Here is a 15588-nt window from a genome sequence, read left to right on the forward strand (position 1 = left end):
CAACTTACTGACTACAGCCCTAGTACGTGATTTATTACTTACTTGGGAGAGCGAACCCCTAACACTACATTACGAAATATGAATATTTCACAGTGCCCATACACATACTGCTTCAAAGCCAGTATTCAATATTCATGAGATCACGGGGTGTGGTTTGGTACTGACAAATCACTACATTACCCATAAGCCATGAAGAGGAAGAAGCTATTTGGAATCAGGAAGTGCGTGTGTTCGGCGAATGAGTTGTCGTTGAATAAAACCCGTTTGTTTTTACGAAGCTCCGGAGCATTGCAAAGGCTTGTTGAATATTTTTTTCTTGCGTTAAACTCTACTGCATGCACATAATGAAAGCTTTAAATTGCCAGTCCAGTACATAGTGTGTCAATTTACTCGTAGTCCCCACGGTCGACGAATCAACATTAGATGTAGACAAGGTTCGCATTCTTGCACTCTGTTGGAGAGTCTAACTTTTGTTTGCTCGTTTCTGTTTTGTCGGATTTTTAGAAATACATTTTTACTTGTGCATTGTTCAAAACAGCCCTCGCTGAGACATGAAAAAGAGGTTTAATATAAATTTGGACGATTCTGCCTTTACCAAAGAGAGAACACCAGTAAGGGATTCTATCAGCATATTTTTGTGTGTTTCTGTTTACAATCGTTTGAGTCAGACATGTTTTTTTTTTTTTAGCCAAAGCAGCATTTTCAACCATCAACAACTGTGGGACAAAGCAAAACCAATGCACGTTCATCACCAGTAAAGGAGGGCCAGCCTTTGTCCTATGCTCAATATATAATCAAAGCTAAAGCTCAAGGGGCTGTGCCGCTTCAACGAGATGGGTCCAATGAAATGCCCACATCTGAAATTGGTGGAGCCCCCAATAATGCCCATCTCAGGCAACGCGAACCTGAAGCAATGCCTCCTGGGGAAAGAATGAGTGGAAGTGATGAGATGATGAAGAGCGAGGAGACTCAGGGGTCCGGTTGTGGTCAAAAAGAAGTAAACTGTCCAAGCCTCGGTGCAAAACCCGCTGGGTCCAGAAGCAGCATTATTGTCAGTCCCAGACAGGTATGCATCAGGAGGAATATTAAATACATCGTCACAACCTTATATGAGAAGTATTTGCCTTTTCCTCCTGTGTGTTTTAAGACAGTTCCCCAGTGTCTCTTGACACCCATTAATCAAAATGAGCCAAAAATGAAGAAATATCACAGTGTTGTCTTCTCTTGTTGAAATCAGCTTGTTTGAGAGAGTGTTCTCATGACAACCGGGGGTGGGGGGTAAAAATTAAAAGGAGTGCCCATGAGAACAAGAAAATAATTTTAACTCATGCAGACAGCGGTTCATACACTCCACAGTGTTTGTGGTACAAGGACATATGTCCAAACACAAATTTCACATCTATGCCACACGGACACTGTGCAAATCAAATACGTGCTGTTTATCAGACGGCAACGACATTCTGTGCGCTCACTTACCTTTTGGCTTTGACTTCATAGCAGAGGTGTCACACCTGCAGGGGATGTAGGTGTTTCCACATGATTGTGTTTCCGACAATGTAATCCGGCAGTCGGACGCTCGAAGGTGGCTATGGATCTTCAGCTAGCTTAGCTTCCAAGGTGGAGAAACTGTGCAGGTGGTTGTTTTGTGGATCTGCTGTAAACTGTATACGTTATAAAGAGTACATTTTTAAAGTATGTCCTTTTAAAAGTCTTTCAAGGATTGTTTTTTCTCAATTTGAAATTTGCATTTGAATTTTTACATCAACATACTGAATTGTATGCTTTTATGCTTACAGAGGGGGAATCCTATTTTGAAGTTTGTGACGAGGGTCCCATGGGAGTTTGGAGAAGTTGTCCCAGACTATGTTCTGGGCCAGACAACTTGTGCTCTCTTTCTCAGGTGGATGTTCACACTTACCTAGTGTATTCTTTTAAATACCTGCAATACATTTGACTTTCTTACCCTTTCGTCTTTTTGTATTTTTTTATATCAACTGGCTCAAAGTCTGCGGTATCACAGTCTGAATCCAAACTATATTCATGATCGACTTAAGCAGCTTGGTCAGAGCTTCACCCTTCGCGTCTTACTAGTTCAAGTGGATGTGGTGAGTATAAAGGGCCATAATAATAATTAGTCTGTCAAATTTGGTCAGTTATACAGAATGGATCGCTGATTAATATTGAAGCAATTCTGTCAAAATAGAATGAGCAGCCCAAAATACATGCAGTGGATCTATCAGGAGAAAAGTGTTGAAGTGATAATCTTGGTCTTTTTTTATATCAGAAAAACTTGGCATTTTTAAAATTGTGTTGAGGCTTCTTACATCCCCTGTATATTTGTAGCATGTTGTGTATTGTTGGGGTTTTCCCCTTTCACAGAAAGACCCCCACCATGCATTGAAGGAGCTGGCTCGCATCTGCATTCTGGCTGACTGCACTCTTATTCTGGCATGGAGGCAAGTCCTGCGACTGATTACCTAGAAGCCAAATCATTTCATACAAAACTACCTCTACTCCCTGACAGTGAGACCAGTTCAACCGTCAACAGTCGACACACATGAACTGGGTTGAAAAATGAACAAATCACTGAATTATGTACATTTCGGCATGGCTCAGTGGTAGAGTGATGGTCTCCCGACCTGAAAATATAAATTAAAGTAGCCTAAATACTTCTTGTCTTATTATTTACAATTTATTATAATTTATTTGTTTGATAACATGGCAGTCCAGAGGAGGCAGGACGTTACCTGGAAACATACAAATCATATGAGAAGAAACCAGCAGACCTCCTGAAAGAGCAAGTGGAAACAAATTATTTAGCAAAGGTAATTTTGTAATTCAATTTTTTGAAGGTGTGAAGCACATTTTCATCATATTATTACTTAATTACCTCTTTCAGCTTTGTGTCAGACAGTCACATCCTTTTTTTAAAGAATTTCACTCACACAAAATATACTGTTTGTTTTGAAGGTGACTGACTGCTTGACCACCGTGAAGTCCATCAACAAGACAGATGCTATGACATTACTGTCTACTTTTTCTGTGAGATCCCTTTCTCACTGCTATTTAAATGTTGACTTTTGTCCACAAGTAATTCTTTGGTTTCTATTGTTTCATTACAGTCTATGGAAGGAATCACCAGTGCATCAAAAGAAGACCTGGTTCTCTGTCCAGGCCTCGGTCCACAAAAAGTGAGGACAAACGTGCACATTATTATTATATTGTTACAAAGAAAACCGAAGTGCAATATGTATGTAATGACTGTGTTGGTAATTTGTTTGCAGGCACAACGACTCTATGATGTGCTTCATAAACCTTTCCTAAAATCCAAGACAAAGTGACAGTTGAGGAAATTGAATCTGCAGTATGTGGAATGAAAAGACTTTTGGAAAGTACAAGGACATTTTAACTGTTGTTATTATGTGTGCTAAAGTGCTGTTTATGAATAAACATTTTCATGTGTTAATGTTATTGAATCATTATAAAAGGACACGTGAGTAAAATATTGTAAAATGTATCTGAAACTATGATTTTTAACTATAGAGGAATCATTCTAGCACCTCATTTAGTTTTGTATAATCACCTGTAGGGCAGGTCTTGCACTATGAACTTAAATCCTGTACCAAAACATCGAAGTTTACAAAGAAAATGAATTTTTAAAAAAATAATGTAGTATAAAATGTTGCACACAGGATAGTCTAACAATATGTTGACGTTGAGGTGATAATTCATGATTACTGTATTTAGTACAGCAGGTAGGTATAAAGGAGTGATTTTGTCCATAAAGGTGTCATACAAGCGGGCAGAGGTGCAGCATTTGATTCCGGCTCCGGGATTTGCATGTTCTCACCATGCCTGTATGGGTTTTCCCCGAGTTGTCTCTTTTCCTCCCACATTCCAAAAACAGGCATAGCAAGTAATGGAACACGAAATTGTCCGTAGGTGGTGGGTGTGGATGGTTGTTCGTCAATGTGTGCCCTGCGATTGGCTGACAATCAGTTTGCGATGTACCGTTATGTGTCTACTGCCCGATGAGCTGAGATAGGCTCCAGCAAGCTCGCGACCTCGGATGGAGTTTGGCTTTTGTTCACATCAATTGTTGGGTGCTGCCAACGAGCACTCACACATTAAAGATCCCTAGTTGTTACGATGAAATACATGCAATTTATATTCAAAACAGTGAAATCTAAATGCACCTGTTTGGCGTCAAATACTTGTTGGGGTTAATTAGATAGTTCCGATTCTTTGACTCAAAATTAACTATTTCCAATTGCCTTTAACGCAACACGCGTGACGTAGGCTGCAGGAAGTGCTTGCTGAAGTCGCGCTTTTCAGTCATTTGTTTCCAGTTACACTATCGTTTCAGCTCTTTTGCACTATGTTACTTCATGTAGCTACCAAAATGTATTAAACATTAATAAAAATGTATTTTGAGAGCAACATTAAGCAGCTCGATTTGCGTTTGTAGAGATGGAGGATCCGCTCATGGATCTGGTGCCACCTGAGGAGTATGTTGTTCTCTGGAGCTTTACTGGGCGTTGCAGTGAAGAGGTTAAATAATGTTTGTCTGTGTGTCTGTCTGTCTGTCTGTCCGTCCCAACGTCTGAATATGTAAAATTTCCTGATGAATGTATCATGTTACAACCTACGTGTACGAAAGAGCAAAATGGAGTTCCGCGGATAGGCTAAAACGCTAGGTGCAAATGAAGTTAAAACTGTCATTCACAGTATCGTCGGCCACATAGCATAATTGCCTAAGTGATATTCTAATATTTTTGGAACACAAGAACAATATTTTAGAAGACACATTACTGTTTTGCATTGGGTCTTTTTTCTTCCTCTTTCTTGTTCATCCTTCAGTTTTTGTTGCCATGTCAATTGAAAAAAAATGCCACTGTGTGTTGTATTTTTATTTTTTAATTTCTTTTTGTTTTCCCAAAACACTGAAATACGACTTAGGCAATTATGAAATGTGGCTGTAAAGGTCTGTAAATAACTGTGTACTATATAGCAATAAGAACAATTGAAATTGAGAATGCCTTCTTGTGTCATATGACAATCTTCTGAACCTCTAAATGTCCAATGTTGTAAACCGAGGAGGACATAAATATTTAAAAAGGGACAGTATGGTAATCAGGTGTATGGATTAAATAACTGTACGTAGCCCGCAGGCCATAGTTTGCCCACCTTGCTGCTTAAACTACCCATTATGGTGAGTGTGAATTTTTATTCCCTATACTGTACATGTGCTGCAATTGTCTGGCAACTAGTCCAGGGTGTATTCTGCCTCTCACTGGGATAGGCTCCAGCTGACCCAACCCCCCAAAAAAAATTGAACACTGTAGAAAATGGATGACAGGTACTGTATGGATTAGATTCTCATCCAACTTGTCTCAACCTCTCTGTGTCTCTTGTGTTCAGCAGCTTAGTATCAGCAAAGGAGACCAACTGATGGTCCATGCCAAGATTACCCCAGAGTGGTGGTGGGCTGAGCTGCGAGGGGTCTTTGGTTATGTACCTGCCAGCTACCTCCGCCAGGGAGCCTTAGAAGAGGAGGAGGACGCATGGCAGGATGAGGAGTACTATTCCACCTATGGAACACTGGTCTGTGTTTTTGAATCCCTGTAGTGTTATCAGATCATTTTCTGTGCAAATGTTTTTGGGAGGTAAACGATTTGGAATATTTCTACACCATACCAGAATCTTCACTTGGAGATGTTGTCAGACAAGAGCCGCACAGAGACGTACAGGCGAGTAATCGTCGACAACAGTGCTTCTCTGCACAGGAAGGTTGTCATGGACCTCGGCTGCGGGACCGGCATCATGAGTCTGTTCTGCGCTCAGCTGGCACAACCGGCAGCGGTGAGGAGGACCCGGCACCCCTTTAAGAAAGCACATGGACACTTGACAAGAAGAAGTAGGGACCATACATAGTTACCAGACCAGATTACCACAAAAAAACGCAGCAATGAGGTGAATTTTTGAGTAGCGACCAATGACTAGTCAACAGATTATTGTGTTGCAATGTCGGTTTGTGCTCTTGCAGGTGTATGCCGTGGAGGCCAGCTCGATGGTGGAGCACACCAGGGAGCTGGTGAAGCAGAACGCATGCGAGGAGGTAGTCACGGTGCTGCAGGGACGGGCCGAAGAGATCCAACTACCCGAGCAGGTGGACGTCCTTGTGTCCGAGTGGATGGGCAACTGCTTGATGGTAAGAATCACCCTGCCCAAATTACTTTTTACAGCAGGATGCACAAAATACCGTCAACCGGTCTGAATCTCAGAATTTCCATAAACTTACTAGAATGAAGCTAGAATTTGTAATATGGATATTAACGGTATATATCACTGTAGATATATCAGTGAAAAAATGTATTTTTGAGAAAATATTTAAACACAATACACTGTAATGACTAGTTTGTATGTAAAAAAAAAAGTATCGTGAGATGCCCAGTGTTCAATCACACCGGCCTCCAATTTTCTGCCACCTTTACCCCAACATGAGTTGGGGAAATACGCTCCCTGATCAGCGAAACCAGCAAACCTATAAACCTCAATAAGGCAAGCCATTGAGTACATGACCATCTTGATGGTTTTTTTTTTGTTCTTCCAAACAACCTCATACAATTTAAACTTGTTTACTCTTAATGTGTGGAAAAGGTTGTACTTATCACATTTCAAAGGACTGTTCGGTTGCCATTCATGGTTGTCGTGTTACAAAAACAACACATGGTCGACTTTTTTCCATTACTGCATATGCACGTACGTATACATGTATTTATGCACACGTGTTTCATTACATTCATGTTGGCCTTTTTTTGTCCCTATGATTTCATCCACTGTTGTTCAGTCTTCTTGGTTTTCTTGAAAGTTACTTGAAATAAAACAATTTGGAAGACTACCGGTACATACCTAAGAGTCCTTTTGGAGTAAAGGTTAACCATCTTCAATAAACAAGAATCCAGATGTTGCGCAGTATCATGACCTGGACAACTGAGAATTTAGACATATATTTACATCACATTTCTGGTGTGCTTTGTTGGTTGTTTCAATTACATTTTTTTAAAACTCGTTGTGTGTGGGAGGGGGCTCTTTCCAATTTAGATGTTCAAAGCTTGTATGTGTGTCACTGCTATGTTTGGCGTGGGGATTTGTAACTTTACCATATCGCCTTCCTTTCTGGTGGACGTAGTTTGAGTTCATGGTGGAGTCCGTCCTGCTGGCCAGGGACCGCTGGCTGAGGGAAGGTGGCACGATGTGGCCCTCGTCCGCAGCCCTCACCTTGGTGCCATGTCAAGCCCACCAATACTACAGCGAGAAAATGGCCTTCTGGGAAAAGCCCTACGGCCTGGACTTCACCCCGCTTCAGTAAGGCACATCAGTTATGACCTGTAGACTTGGTTTTACAGTACATCCATTTTCCATAGCCCTTGTCCTAAGAGTTGCGGTTGAGCTGGAACAGATCTCAGCTGACTGTCGGCGACAGGAATTTTACACCACGGACTGTTCGCGGTTCAGTCGCAGGGCATATATTGGCAACTATTTATGTTTTGTCACACTGGTCGTGAAAGCTGTCTGACACCCCCGGTACATTGTCTTAATTTTGAGAGGAAACCCTGCAAAAGTATGAACCATGACAGTTGCTTCTCATTCTAATATCGATTTGTATTGTAGGGTGTACAAATGGCATCATGCTTCTTCCCGCAGGCCTCTTGCACTGCAGGAGTTTTTCGCCAAGCCCAAGTTCAGTCATTTGATGGAGCCAGGCGACCGCCTCGCCTCTCCTGCCGATGTCATCCGTTTGGACATGCACACGCTGCAGGTGGCAGACCTGGAGGTATAATATCTATCAATCTATCTTTCATTCCTACAGTAGTCTCAAGTGAAATTGGTTTTGTAAAGCACAGGACCGCGCTCTTTCATTTTTAAGGAAATGCAGGGCAAGTTTCAGTTTCGTCTGGACAAGTCTGGTGTGTTCCACGGCTTCACCGCCTGGTTCAGTGTTTGCTTCAACAGCCTGGAGGAGGGCGGCGCACCAGTGGAGCTGAACACTGGACCTGACTCAGAGTATAATTCATCCATCCATTTACTATAGTATTTTAAAGTGGAACCCTCAAAGAACACAATGCAATCCATAATTTGGTGGGACGAAGTATAACAAAACTTCTTTGCAGCTCATTAAGCATTTCAAACGGAGGTTGGCCCTGCAGACCACAAACCGTGTAACTGGGATTGGCTCCAGCACATGCGCAACCTTAAAAAGGATCAGCACTATAGCTAATCGATGGATAATTATTTTACTTATTGTAAATAATTAAAATAAATCAGAGTAAACAATGTTATGTATGAGGTACAATTAAATAATATCAATTCCCAATAAGATTTTGAAATGCTTTCTGCTAATTTAAATTTCAAAGAAAACAATTTTACTTACACATTTAAGATTTGTTGTTTGTTTGAAAAACACGTTTGGCTGCGCAGTAAAAGCAATACTTAATATTAAATATCAATTACACTGCACAATTTGATCAAGCAGCCATGTTAAACATTCAGTTCAGTACTGTACTGACATCTTATGTTACCTGTGGACAGACACAATACTCATGAATTGCAACAATACGTAACAAACACTAATCGGTGACATTACAGTAATCCCTCATGTATCTCGGTTAATGGAGACCAAAACCACCCGCGATAAACGAAAATCCGCGAAGTAGCGTCCAATTAACAAACGTGGTGGGACTCAGTATCTATGCATGATTAGTCATGCCAAGTTGAGCAACTCTAGTCTCGCACTGGCAAAACTAAAGGAACACTTCTTGAATTTTTATTTTTCAACAATGAAGGGTTCGATGAATGTGCATATGAACTGGTTAGGTTTGGTACCTCTAATACGGTTAAGAACCACTGCTCTAGGCTCGGTACCTCTAATACGGTTAAGAACCACTGCTCTCGGCACACCGTCTTTGCAGGTCAGGTATCTCGAGTGAGGCAAGTGTGCTCTTGACTTTACCACCATGCTGCCTTGTCAGTCACAAGGCTGTCTCTTATCTACAGACAACAATTTACACCGTCTTCAATGAACTAAAGTCTTATGTCTTGGTTCCAGGCCGACACACTGGAAGCAGACTTTGTTCATGCTGGATGAGCCCGTCAGCGTGCATGCCGCCGACTGCATTAGCGGAAGCATTATTCTGCGAAGGAACCCTGTCTGGAGGCGCCACTTGACTGTCACCCTCTACTGGGACATCAGTGGCCACACACAAGAGGCGGCCACCTGCCAGGCAAATTAGTCTTCTGCGGTGTATGGTCATTATGACAGTGGAACTACACTAATACGATGTGCTTCCCCTTTTCTGATCTCTAGGCTGGTATGAAGAGCTTCCCGATGTGGCGCTGACAGCTTCTCACCATCTGGCACAAATGCTTGCCTGCTAATTTTCTGGGTCTTTGGGATCAACCTCCAGTTGATACAGGCCACTAAGTGGAAGAGGGTTCCCAGAACTTATACGTGACATTTTCGGTGACGACATAGTCACAGGCACGGATTACAGAACCTTAAAAGTCGATTTTAGACATGCATTTTTATTTTATTTTGAAGAGTCTTACAAACTCTTATGACTACAATAGTGGAACATCCACTGAAGAGTCTTACAAATTCTTACAGATACAATAGTGGAACCTCCAAAGCTGATCACAGTCCATTTAGTCAACCTCGGATTTTCTGATTTTCCCCATGGGAAAAAATAAAAATCTAAATAATTTCAAAGTAGAATGTCTGTACAATTCAGTGAGATTCCAATTCGATTTGATGCAACTCAGCTCAAGAGGGAATTGATGCAATGAGTCTTTAGTTATTTTACAAATATGAATGAACCGGTTTACCGATTCAACACGTTTTTTGTTACGCTTCTGTTTACCGCACAGTACTTTGGAAATGTGTATCATAAATTTGAAGAAATTACCTCAGGAAGCCAACACAAGATGATATGAGACATTGGTACAAAAATGTGAATCATTTTGACAAAAAGCTCAGTGTTGAAAATTAGTCCTACCCATTGTCAATAGGTCATATCCAACGTTCTAAATGTCAAGTTAAGAAGAAACCTCAAAGTTATTATAGAAGTTACCGGAAAGGTGCAAAAATTTGCCAGGGGTGTCAATTTTAGTTTTTTTTTTTTTCAAACTGCCCCAAAACTACGAAACTTGTAATGAATCTTCAGTAACATCTCCCCACATAACACTGTACACACTTTTGCCTTGTCATTTCTAGCGAAAAGCCATTCAACAAATAAAAACGGCTTGTGTGTGTGAATGTTTTGGGGCTTAGCTGGAGCTGGATGAAGTGAAAATTCCAAAATACAGTCTGTACAGCCTATACTTGGATTTTCACTCCGAGTCGACTTAGCCCCCACAAATAGTAAGGGTTGACTATATTTTGGAAATACTCCACCATACAAACCACAACTGCCATGTAATACTACTGGTACTCCATCACAAAATCATTCTGAATGAAATTAATTGTCATCAGTAATTTGAGCTTCTGCTTAGTCATGGATGTTTTTAACTAACTCACTTGCATCTTTTCGGTTGCATGGCTAGTGGTTCGCATGTCTGACTCACTCGTCTGAGGTCGAGCGTTTAAATCTTGGCTCAGGCTTTCCTGAGTGGAGCTTTTACATTCTCCATGCTTGTGTGGATTTTCTCCAGGTATTCCTCCTAACATTCCCAAAACATGTATGTTAGGTCCATTGAAGAAGTTGTCAGTCAGGGTTGGGAATGGTTTGTCAACATTTGCATCTCAATGAATGGGAATCTCATAGAATATAATTTCTGTAGTTGATTTAAAAACGGGAAACTCATATACAGTACGATGGTATACAAAGTCTTTGTGAACTGAATTAGTGAAATAAATTAAGCTTTCCATGATAATCAAATTTGTAGAGATGCACCAGCCCTTAAATTGGTTGTACCTTGCCTCTCCCCCAACAGTAAGATGGGATAAGCTCTAGCAACACCTGGGACTACCGTGAAAAGGTTACATCACAATTTGACCCCGGAGCCTATCGTAACTTCAGTGGACACCGGCTGTGCGACCTTCGGGGGTTGCGACGACTTTGACAGCGGGATGAACAATGGGGGTTTCACCACACTGTCGTCGCTTTTACCCCCTTTCTGCCTCAAGTGTTTATCGCAGTGGTTGATAAATGTATCCAGTTTGGCAAAGGTCTTGTTGCACACTTTGCAGTGATAAAGCCGCAGCCCCTTTTCGAGGCGGACGTGCAATCTGATGTAGGATGACCTAATGAAGGTACGGCAGCAGACACCGCACTTTAGGGTGCTAGCGCGGGAGTCAGGCTGGGGTGCGGGCGACATTTTCCCCTGCGGAGTCGACTCTTCAGCCTTGTGAGAGAGGAGCAGGGGCAGAGAGCTGAAAGTCTCCCCACACTCATCACACTTGTAGGACCGCTCACCAGTGTGAATGCGGGCGTGCGAGAGCAGGCCTGCCTTCTGTGTAAAGGCCTTGTCGCAGTAGGAACACTTATAGGGTTTCTCGCCGGTATGGATTCGACGGTGAGTCTTGAGATGTGCGGCTCGCCCAAATGCCTTGCCGCATTCGGGGCATTTGAAGGGTCTGTCGCCACTGTGGATGGCCTCGTGGGCCATCAGGTGAGAGTTCTGGTGGAAGTACTTGCCACAGGTGGTGCACTGGAACCTCCTCTCCTTGTTGTGGGAGGCCAGGTGTAGGGTCAAGTGGGCTGAAGACATGAAGGTTTTGCTGCACAATGAGCAGCTGTGCGGGTCCATGTGGACACTCCCCTGGGCCTGTCCTTGGCTGAGGGGGTTGCTGTTTTCCTGACAAGATGGACATCGAGACGCACCATCGGGTTTGTCCGTTTGCTTGGTTTGGTCTGACTGCAAGAGCCCAAAGCTATGTCCGCACTCGGAGCACTGCTGCTGACCTTCAGGGCTTCTTTTCTCCTGCATGGTGCTGCCTAGAAACAGCAGAGACACTTTTTTTTTCATAACACCCAAAAATGTGACCACGCACACATTATATTTTGTGGCCCACGAAGGCAAATTAAGTGTGCCTACTTCGTTTATGTTCTGTGTTCCTTCATCTTAAGGCAAGTTAAATTCAACACTTTAAAAAACTTTCTAATTCCATTTGAAATGAAATTTAAAACCAACTTCCCAATGTCCAATCTACGTACTCTAAAAAGTCACGCGCACACATTTCTGTCATGATGGTGTTATGTTACCGCACAGCCATTCAGTATTTTATTTAATTTAAAGAATTTGATTTAATGGATTTTTTTTTGGAATTTTAAGACGATTTACAATCCGAAACTACTCATACCCCTGTCATTGGCTAGTGACCAGTCTAGGATGTACGCCACACACGGACAAATACAGTATATGCCAGATAAAAGGCCGTGATACCACTTCGTACATTATAAATGAGATGGGTTAAAGGTTTTTATCTCACCCGACTCTGAGAACAAAGCGTTATAGAGGGGTAAACACCGTCAACTACAACATCAATAAATGACGTGATCACCAATTAAAACGTAAACGTAGAGCATTGTTATTTTAATAAAGGTTTTTGGATCTCATTTAGTCGCGTGGGTGTACCCAATAAAGTGGCCAGCGACTGAAGTTGGATACATTCATCATTCATGCAGCGTGAACCTCGTTTAGAAAACAACACGACCCCTTAGCTTGTACCAATCAACGTGGTGCGCACAGTAACAACAAAAACAAACAAGCATACCACCCTGTGCTAAACACAATAAGATCAACTTCAATAAACGTTTCAACGAGCATGTTTGGTATATTTCTTTACATACCAGATATCAAAGAGCGACCGGGAAGTCTCTGCGGCACAGTCGGGAGACAATCATGTAGCACGCAGTGGGAGACAGCACTACCTACAGGCTGGAGGTCACACGGACATCATAAACCACTCTGCGCATGCGTGAGAATCAAGGCGAGGGTGGGGTTGCGCAGATTACCAAACAACAAGCGGGTTTTATATTATTTTTGATGAACATTTATGCCTAATTTATTGATGTATTTTAAGATTGGCATTTGGAGAGTTGTAGGTGATACTTGGTGAAAAAAGTTTGATAACCAATGCGCCCACAATATGTAAATCGCAGCATATTGTATCAGCAACCTGTCGTTCTTAAATACCCATCATTAATTTACATCTTGATTCTTTAAAGTAGTGTTGGGGGAAAGCGGCCTCCTTTCCCCCGCGTGTTCGTTTAATTTCGGACGAGGAGAATGTTGTTAATCCAAATATAGGCTGGAATCGATGAAGCGTTTTTTCAAAGCTTTTAATAACAGAATATTCTGGGCATCAGTGAATTACAGACAATGGCTGCATGTCACGAGTGCGAAGCAGGTAGAGATTCGCATCACTTTTATGTTATCAGAAGGGCGGTACCGAGACACAAGGTGTGAATTCATAACTTTCGTTTCTCCGAAACCAATTCTCAGTTTAGCGCATTCCAATGTTTGTGCATCTCCAGCAGGGAGTACAGTATTCCTATTTTAAGTGATAATTGTAACAAGTACGCCAAACTACGATGCGGGCATGGGAAAGTTAAACAGCATGACCGAATATGAGCAGAATGCAGACTTCAGTAGTTGCACCTTAAAAAAAGACAATTTAGATGTTCATTCAATTTCTATTAAACTTTGCAGTTTGTGCCAAGATTGTTGGTATGTTTATAAATGATGGTGCAACTTCAAATGAAATTGTGGTTTTAACATTTTTAACTGTAAATGATTAAAATGGAATGAAAAACTCTGCATAGTTGCACTATAAATACTATGAAACCAACAAAAAATATTCTCAGGCTTTCGTAGAAGATTGTGAAATCAGATTAAAATTAGGAAAGGCACTTAAAAGACACTTGTCGTTTTTATGACTCAAATAAACACTTTATTGTTTTTTATGTTATGTTTTTATGTAACCTTTCCAAAACGTTTACTTTGATTCACTGACATGCATATTTTCAAAATATCAAATTGCTTTACAAAATCAAAATGAGGTATGCACTTGAAATGGGGGGATCCTGAAACATGAAGAACTGATCGGTCAACTGTAGGATTTTCTTTGTGGCTAGTTTGGTCTCCACTCACACCGGCAGGGATGTGATGTGTTTTGTTTTAGCAGAAAACGAAATTCGCTGTCTGAAAGTTAGCTCGTGGATGGATGGATGGATGGATGGAGTGGATGGATTGCTTTTTCTCGACGCTCATTAAGTAGCAGTAGTAGGCTCCCCCTTGTGGTCATATCCACTCACATTGGCAGTGTTGGTACGGGTTTCGTTTTTGCAGAATAAGAAAGTTAGTGAAACGAGACTGTCCCCCTAAAAAAATGCTGCGTGATATCACCACACCCGGAGTTTATAAAAATGAGAGCAGCGAGAAGCGCATCAGATCAGTCAGGGAAAAGACGAAGACTGAGGTAATGTCAATTTCTCTTATTATTATTATGATGCTTAACTTGATGTTGTTAGTAGTGATTATATTGTATTACGATCAAATGATGATTCGTTGGTGTTCTTTAGAAAATTACGACATACAGTATATTGCATTACGATCAAATGATGATTCGTTGGTGTTCTTTAGAAAATTATGACATACAGTATATTTTTTTACAGAAAAACAAGTCAACGTCGAATTGCAGGAGCCTGCATTTCGTTGCATTACGTTGACTGTTTTTTTCAATACTTTTAAATAACGTTTCAATCCTGCTTTTGCAAGAACATATCTTTTTAGTTTTATGTTTTGTTGTCTACTATACAGTAGTTTGTGTTGCTCAACCTCGAACCCCGTTTTTTTTTCGTAGCGTAGCGGGGAAGGGTGAGCATGTTCAACAAATACATTGCCGGAGGAATAACTACACGAAATCGCCTCGCCTGACCGTGTGGAAGAAGTAAAAATTAAGAATTTAAATGCAAAGCAATCAATCAATCAATCAATCAATCAATCAATCAATCAATCAATCAATCAATCAATCAATCAATCAATAAAAAGAACACTGTTCCACGGCTTTGTCTACTTTGATAATAGCAATATCATGATTGGCAAGGTTTCAGTTTCGTTTCTTTTAAAATGGGAACTTTCATTCTGGCATAACAGCGCCACCCGTGGATGTCCCGAATACTGCATGGTCTACTGAAACAAGCGTTGTACTTACTGTATGTACAGTGCACTCCGCTTAATAGAACACCGGTTAATAGAGTAATCCGCTTAATAGAGCAAAAGGCTCTGGAACGGATTTGCCTAATGCAATTTCCTATAAAGATACTCCGCTTAGTAGAACAGGCCGTAAGCAATGAAAATTGTAAACTAGTGGTTTTCGAAGTGTAGCTATCGCGATACTGTACCACTATCGCGAGAAAACGCGGTAGTTCTAGCCGTATACAGTAACAGGTAGCACGCGTCACTCCACACATAGACACACGCACGTCACAAAGGCTTCAAACGTCATTCAAGAGACGAGGGCTATCAGTAACAGGTAGCACGCGTCACTCCACACATAGACACACGCACGTCACAAAGGCTTCA

The 15588-nt window shown here is 41.4% G+C and overlaps 3 protein-coding genes and 1 long non-coding RNA gene across 5 annotated transcripts; 2 read left to right on the forward strand and 2 right to left on the reverse strand.

Annotated features, from left to right (window-relative positions):
* The first annotated feature begins 191 nt into the window (after positions 1-191).
* Positions 192-3466, forward strand: ercc1 (excision repair cross-complementation group 1). Its single transcript, XM_052081523.1, has 9 exons — positions 192-611; positions 689-1066; positions 1797-1900; positions 2006-2105; positions 2380-2456; positions 2726-2825; positions 2971-3042; positions 3123-3191; positions 3285-3466. Exons 1-9 carry the CDS (start codon positions 552-554, stop codon positions 3339-3341), a joined length of 1017 nt encoding a protein of 338 aa, XP_051937483.1. The 5' UTR covers positions 192-551; the 3' UTR covers positions 3342-3466.
* A 146-nt stretch (positions 3467-3612) lies between these two features.
* Positions 3613-10305, forward strand: prmt2 (protein arginine methyltransferase 2). Of its 2 annotated transcripts, none has more exons than XM_052081504.1 (9): positions 3613-4551; positions 5422-5604; positions 5701-5862; positions 6047-6211; positions 7193-7368; positions 7708-7837; positions 7931-8067; positions 9110-9284; positions 9368-10305. In XM_052081504.1, exons 1-9 carry the CDS (start codon positions 4471-4473, stop codon positions 9398-9400), a joined length of 1242 nt encoding a protein of 413 aa, XP_051937464.1. In that variant the 5' UTR covers positions 3613-4470; the 3' UTR covers positions 9401-10305. The 2 variants fall into 2 exon arrangements, with proteins under 2 accessions (XP_051937464.1, XP_051937465.1); XM_052081505.1 differs by having other exon boundaries at positions 3617-4551; positions 5425-5604.
* Positions 8445-9069, reverse strand: LOC127611182 (uncharacterized). Its single transcript, XR_007965262.1, has 2 exons — positions 8926-9069; positions 8445-8886 (listed from the first exon to the last, which is right to left on the reverse strand). It is a non-coding gene; the product is annotated as an uncharacterized LOC127611182 (long non-coding RNA).
* Positions 10164-12963, reverse strand: LOC127611158 (oocyte zinc finger protein XlCOF26-like). The gene is made up of 2 exons (XM_052081526.1): positions 12852-12963; positions 10164-11996 (listed from the first exon to the last, which is right to left on the reverse strand). Exon 2 carries the CDS (start codon positions 11986-11988, stop codon positions 11044-11046), a length of 945 nt encoding a protein of 314 aa, XP_051937486.1. The 5' UTR covers positions 11989-11996; positions 12852-12963; the 3' UTR covers positions 10164-11043.
* Positions 12964-15588: the final 2625 nt, after the last annotated feature.

The sequence above is a fragment of the Hippocampus zosterae genome, chromosome 12 (assembly GCF_025434085.1).
Source record: "Hippocampus zosterae strain Florida chromosome 12, ASM2543408v3, whole genome shotgun sequence".
In the NCBI taxonomy this organism is placed as follows: domain Eukaryota; kingdom Metazoa; phylum Chordata; class Actinopteri; order Syngnathiformes; family Syngnathidae; genus Hippocampus; species Hippocampus zosterae.

Coding starts and splice junctions, on each gene's coding strand:
- ercc1 (XM_052081523.1), top strand. CDS start 552: ATGAAAAAGAGGTTTAATATAAATTTGGACGATTCTGCCTTTACCAAA. Junction 2,457..2,725: donor ACTCTTATTCTGGCATGGAG/GCAAGTCCTGCG, acceptor ATAACATGGCAG/TCCAGAGGAGGCAGGACGTT. Junction 2,826..2,970: donor AAACAAATTATTTAGCAAAG/GTAATTTTGTAA, acceptor TTTGTTTTGAAG/GTGACTGACTGCTTGACCAC.
- prmt2 (XM_052081504.1), top strand. CDS start 4,471: ATGGAGGATCCGCTCATGGATCTGGTGCCACCTGAGGAGTATGTTGTT. Junction 4,552..5,421: donor CTGGGCGTTGCAGTGAAGAG/GTTAAATAATGT, acceptor TCTTGTGTTCAG/CAGCTTAGTATCAGCAAAGG. Junction 7,838..7,930: donor TGCAGGTGGCAGACCTGGAG/GTATAATATCTA, acceptor TTCATTTTTAAG/GAAATGCAGGGCAAGTTTCA.
- LOC127611158 (XM_052081526.1), bottom strand. CDS start 11,988: ATGCAGGAGAAAAGAAGCCCTGAAGGTCAGCAGCAGTGCTCCGAGTGC.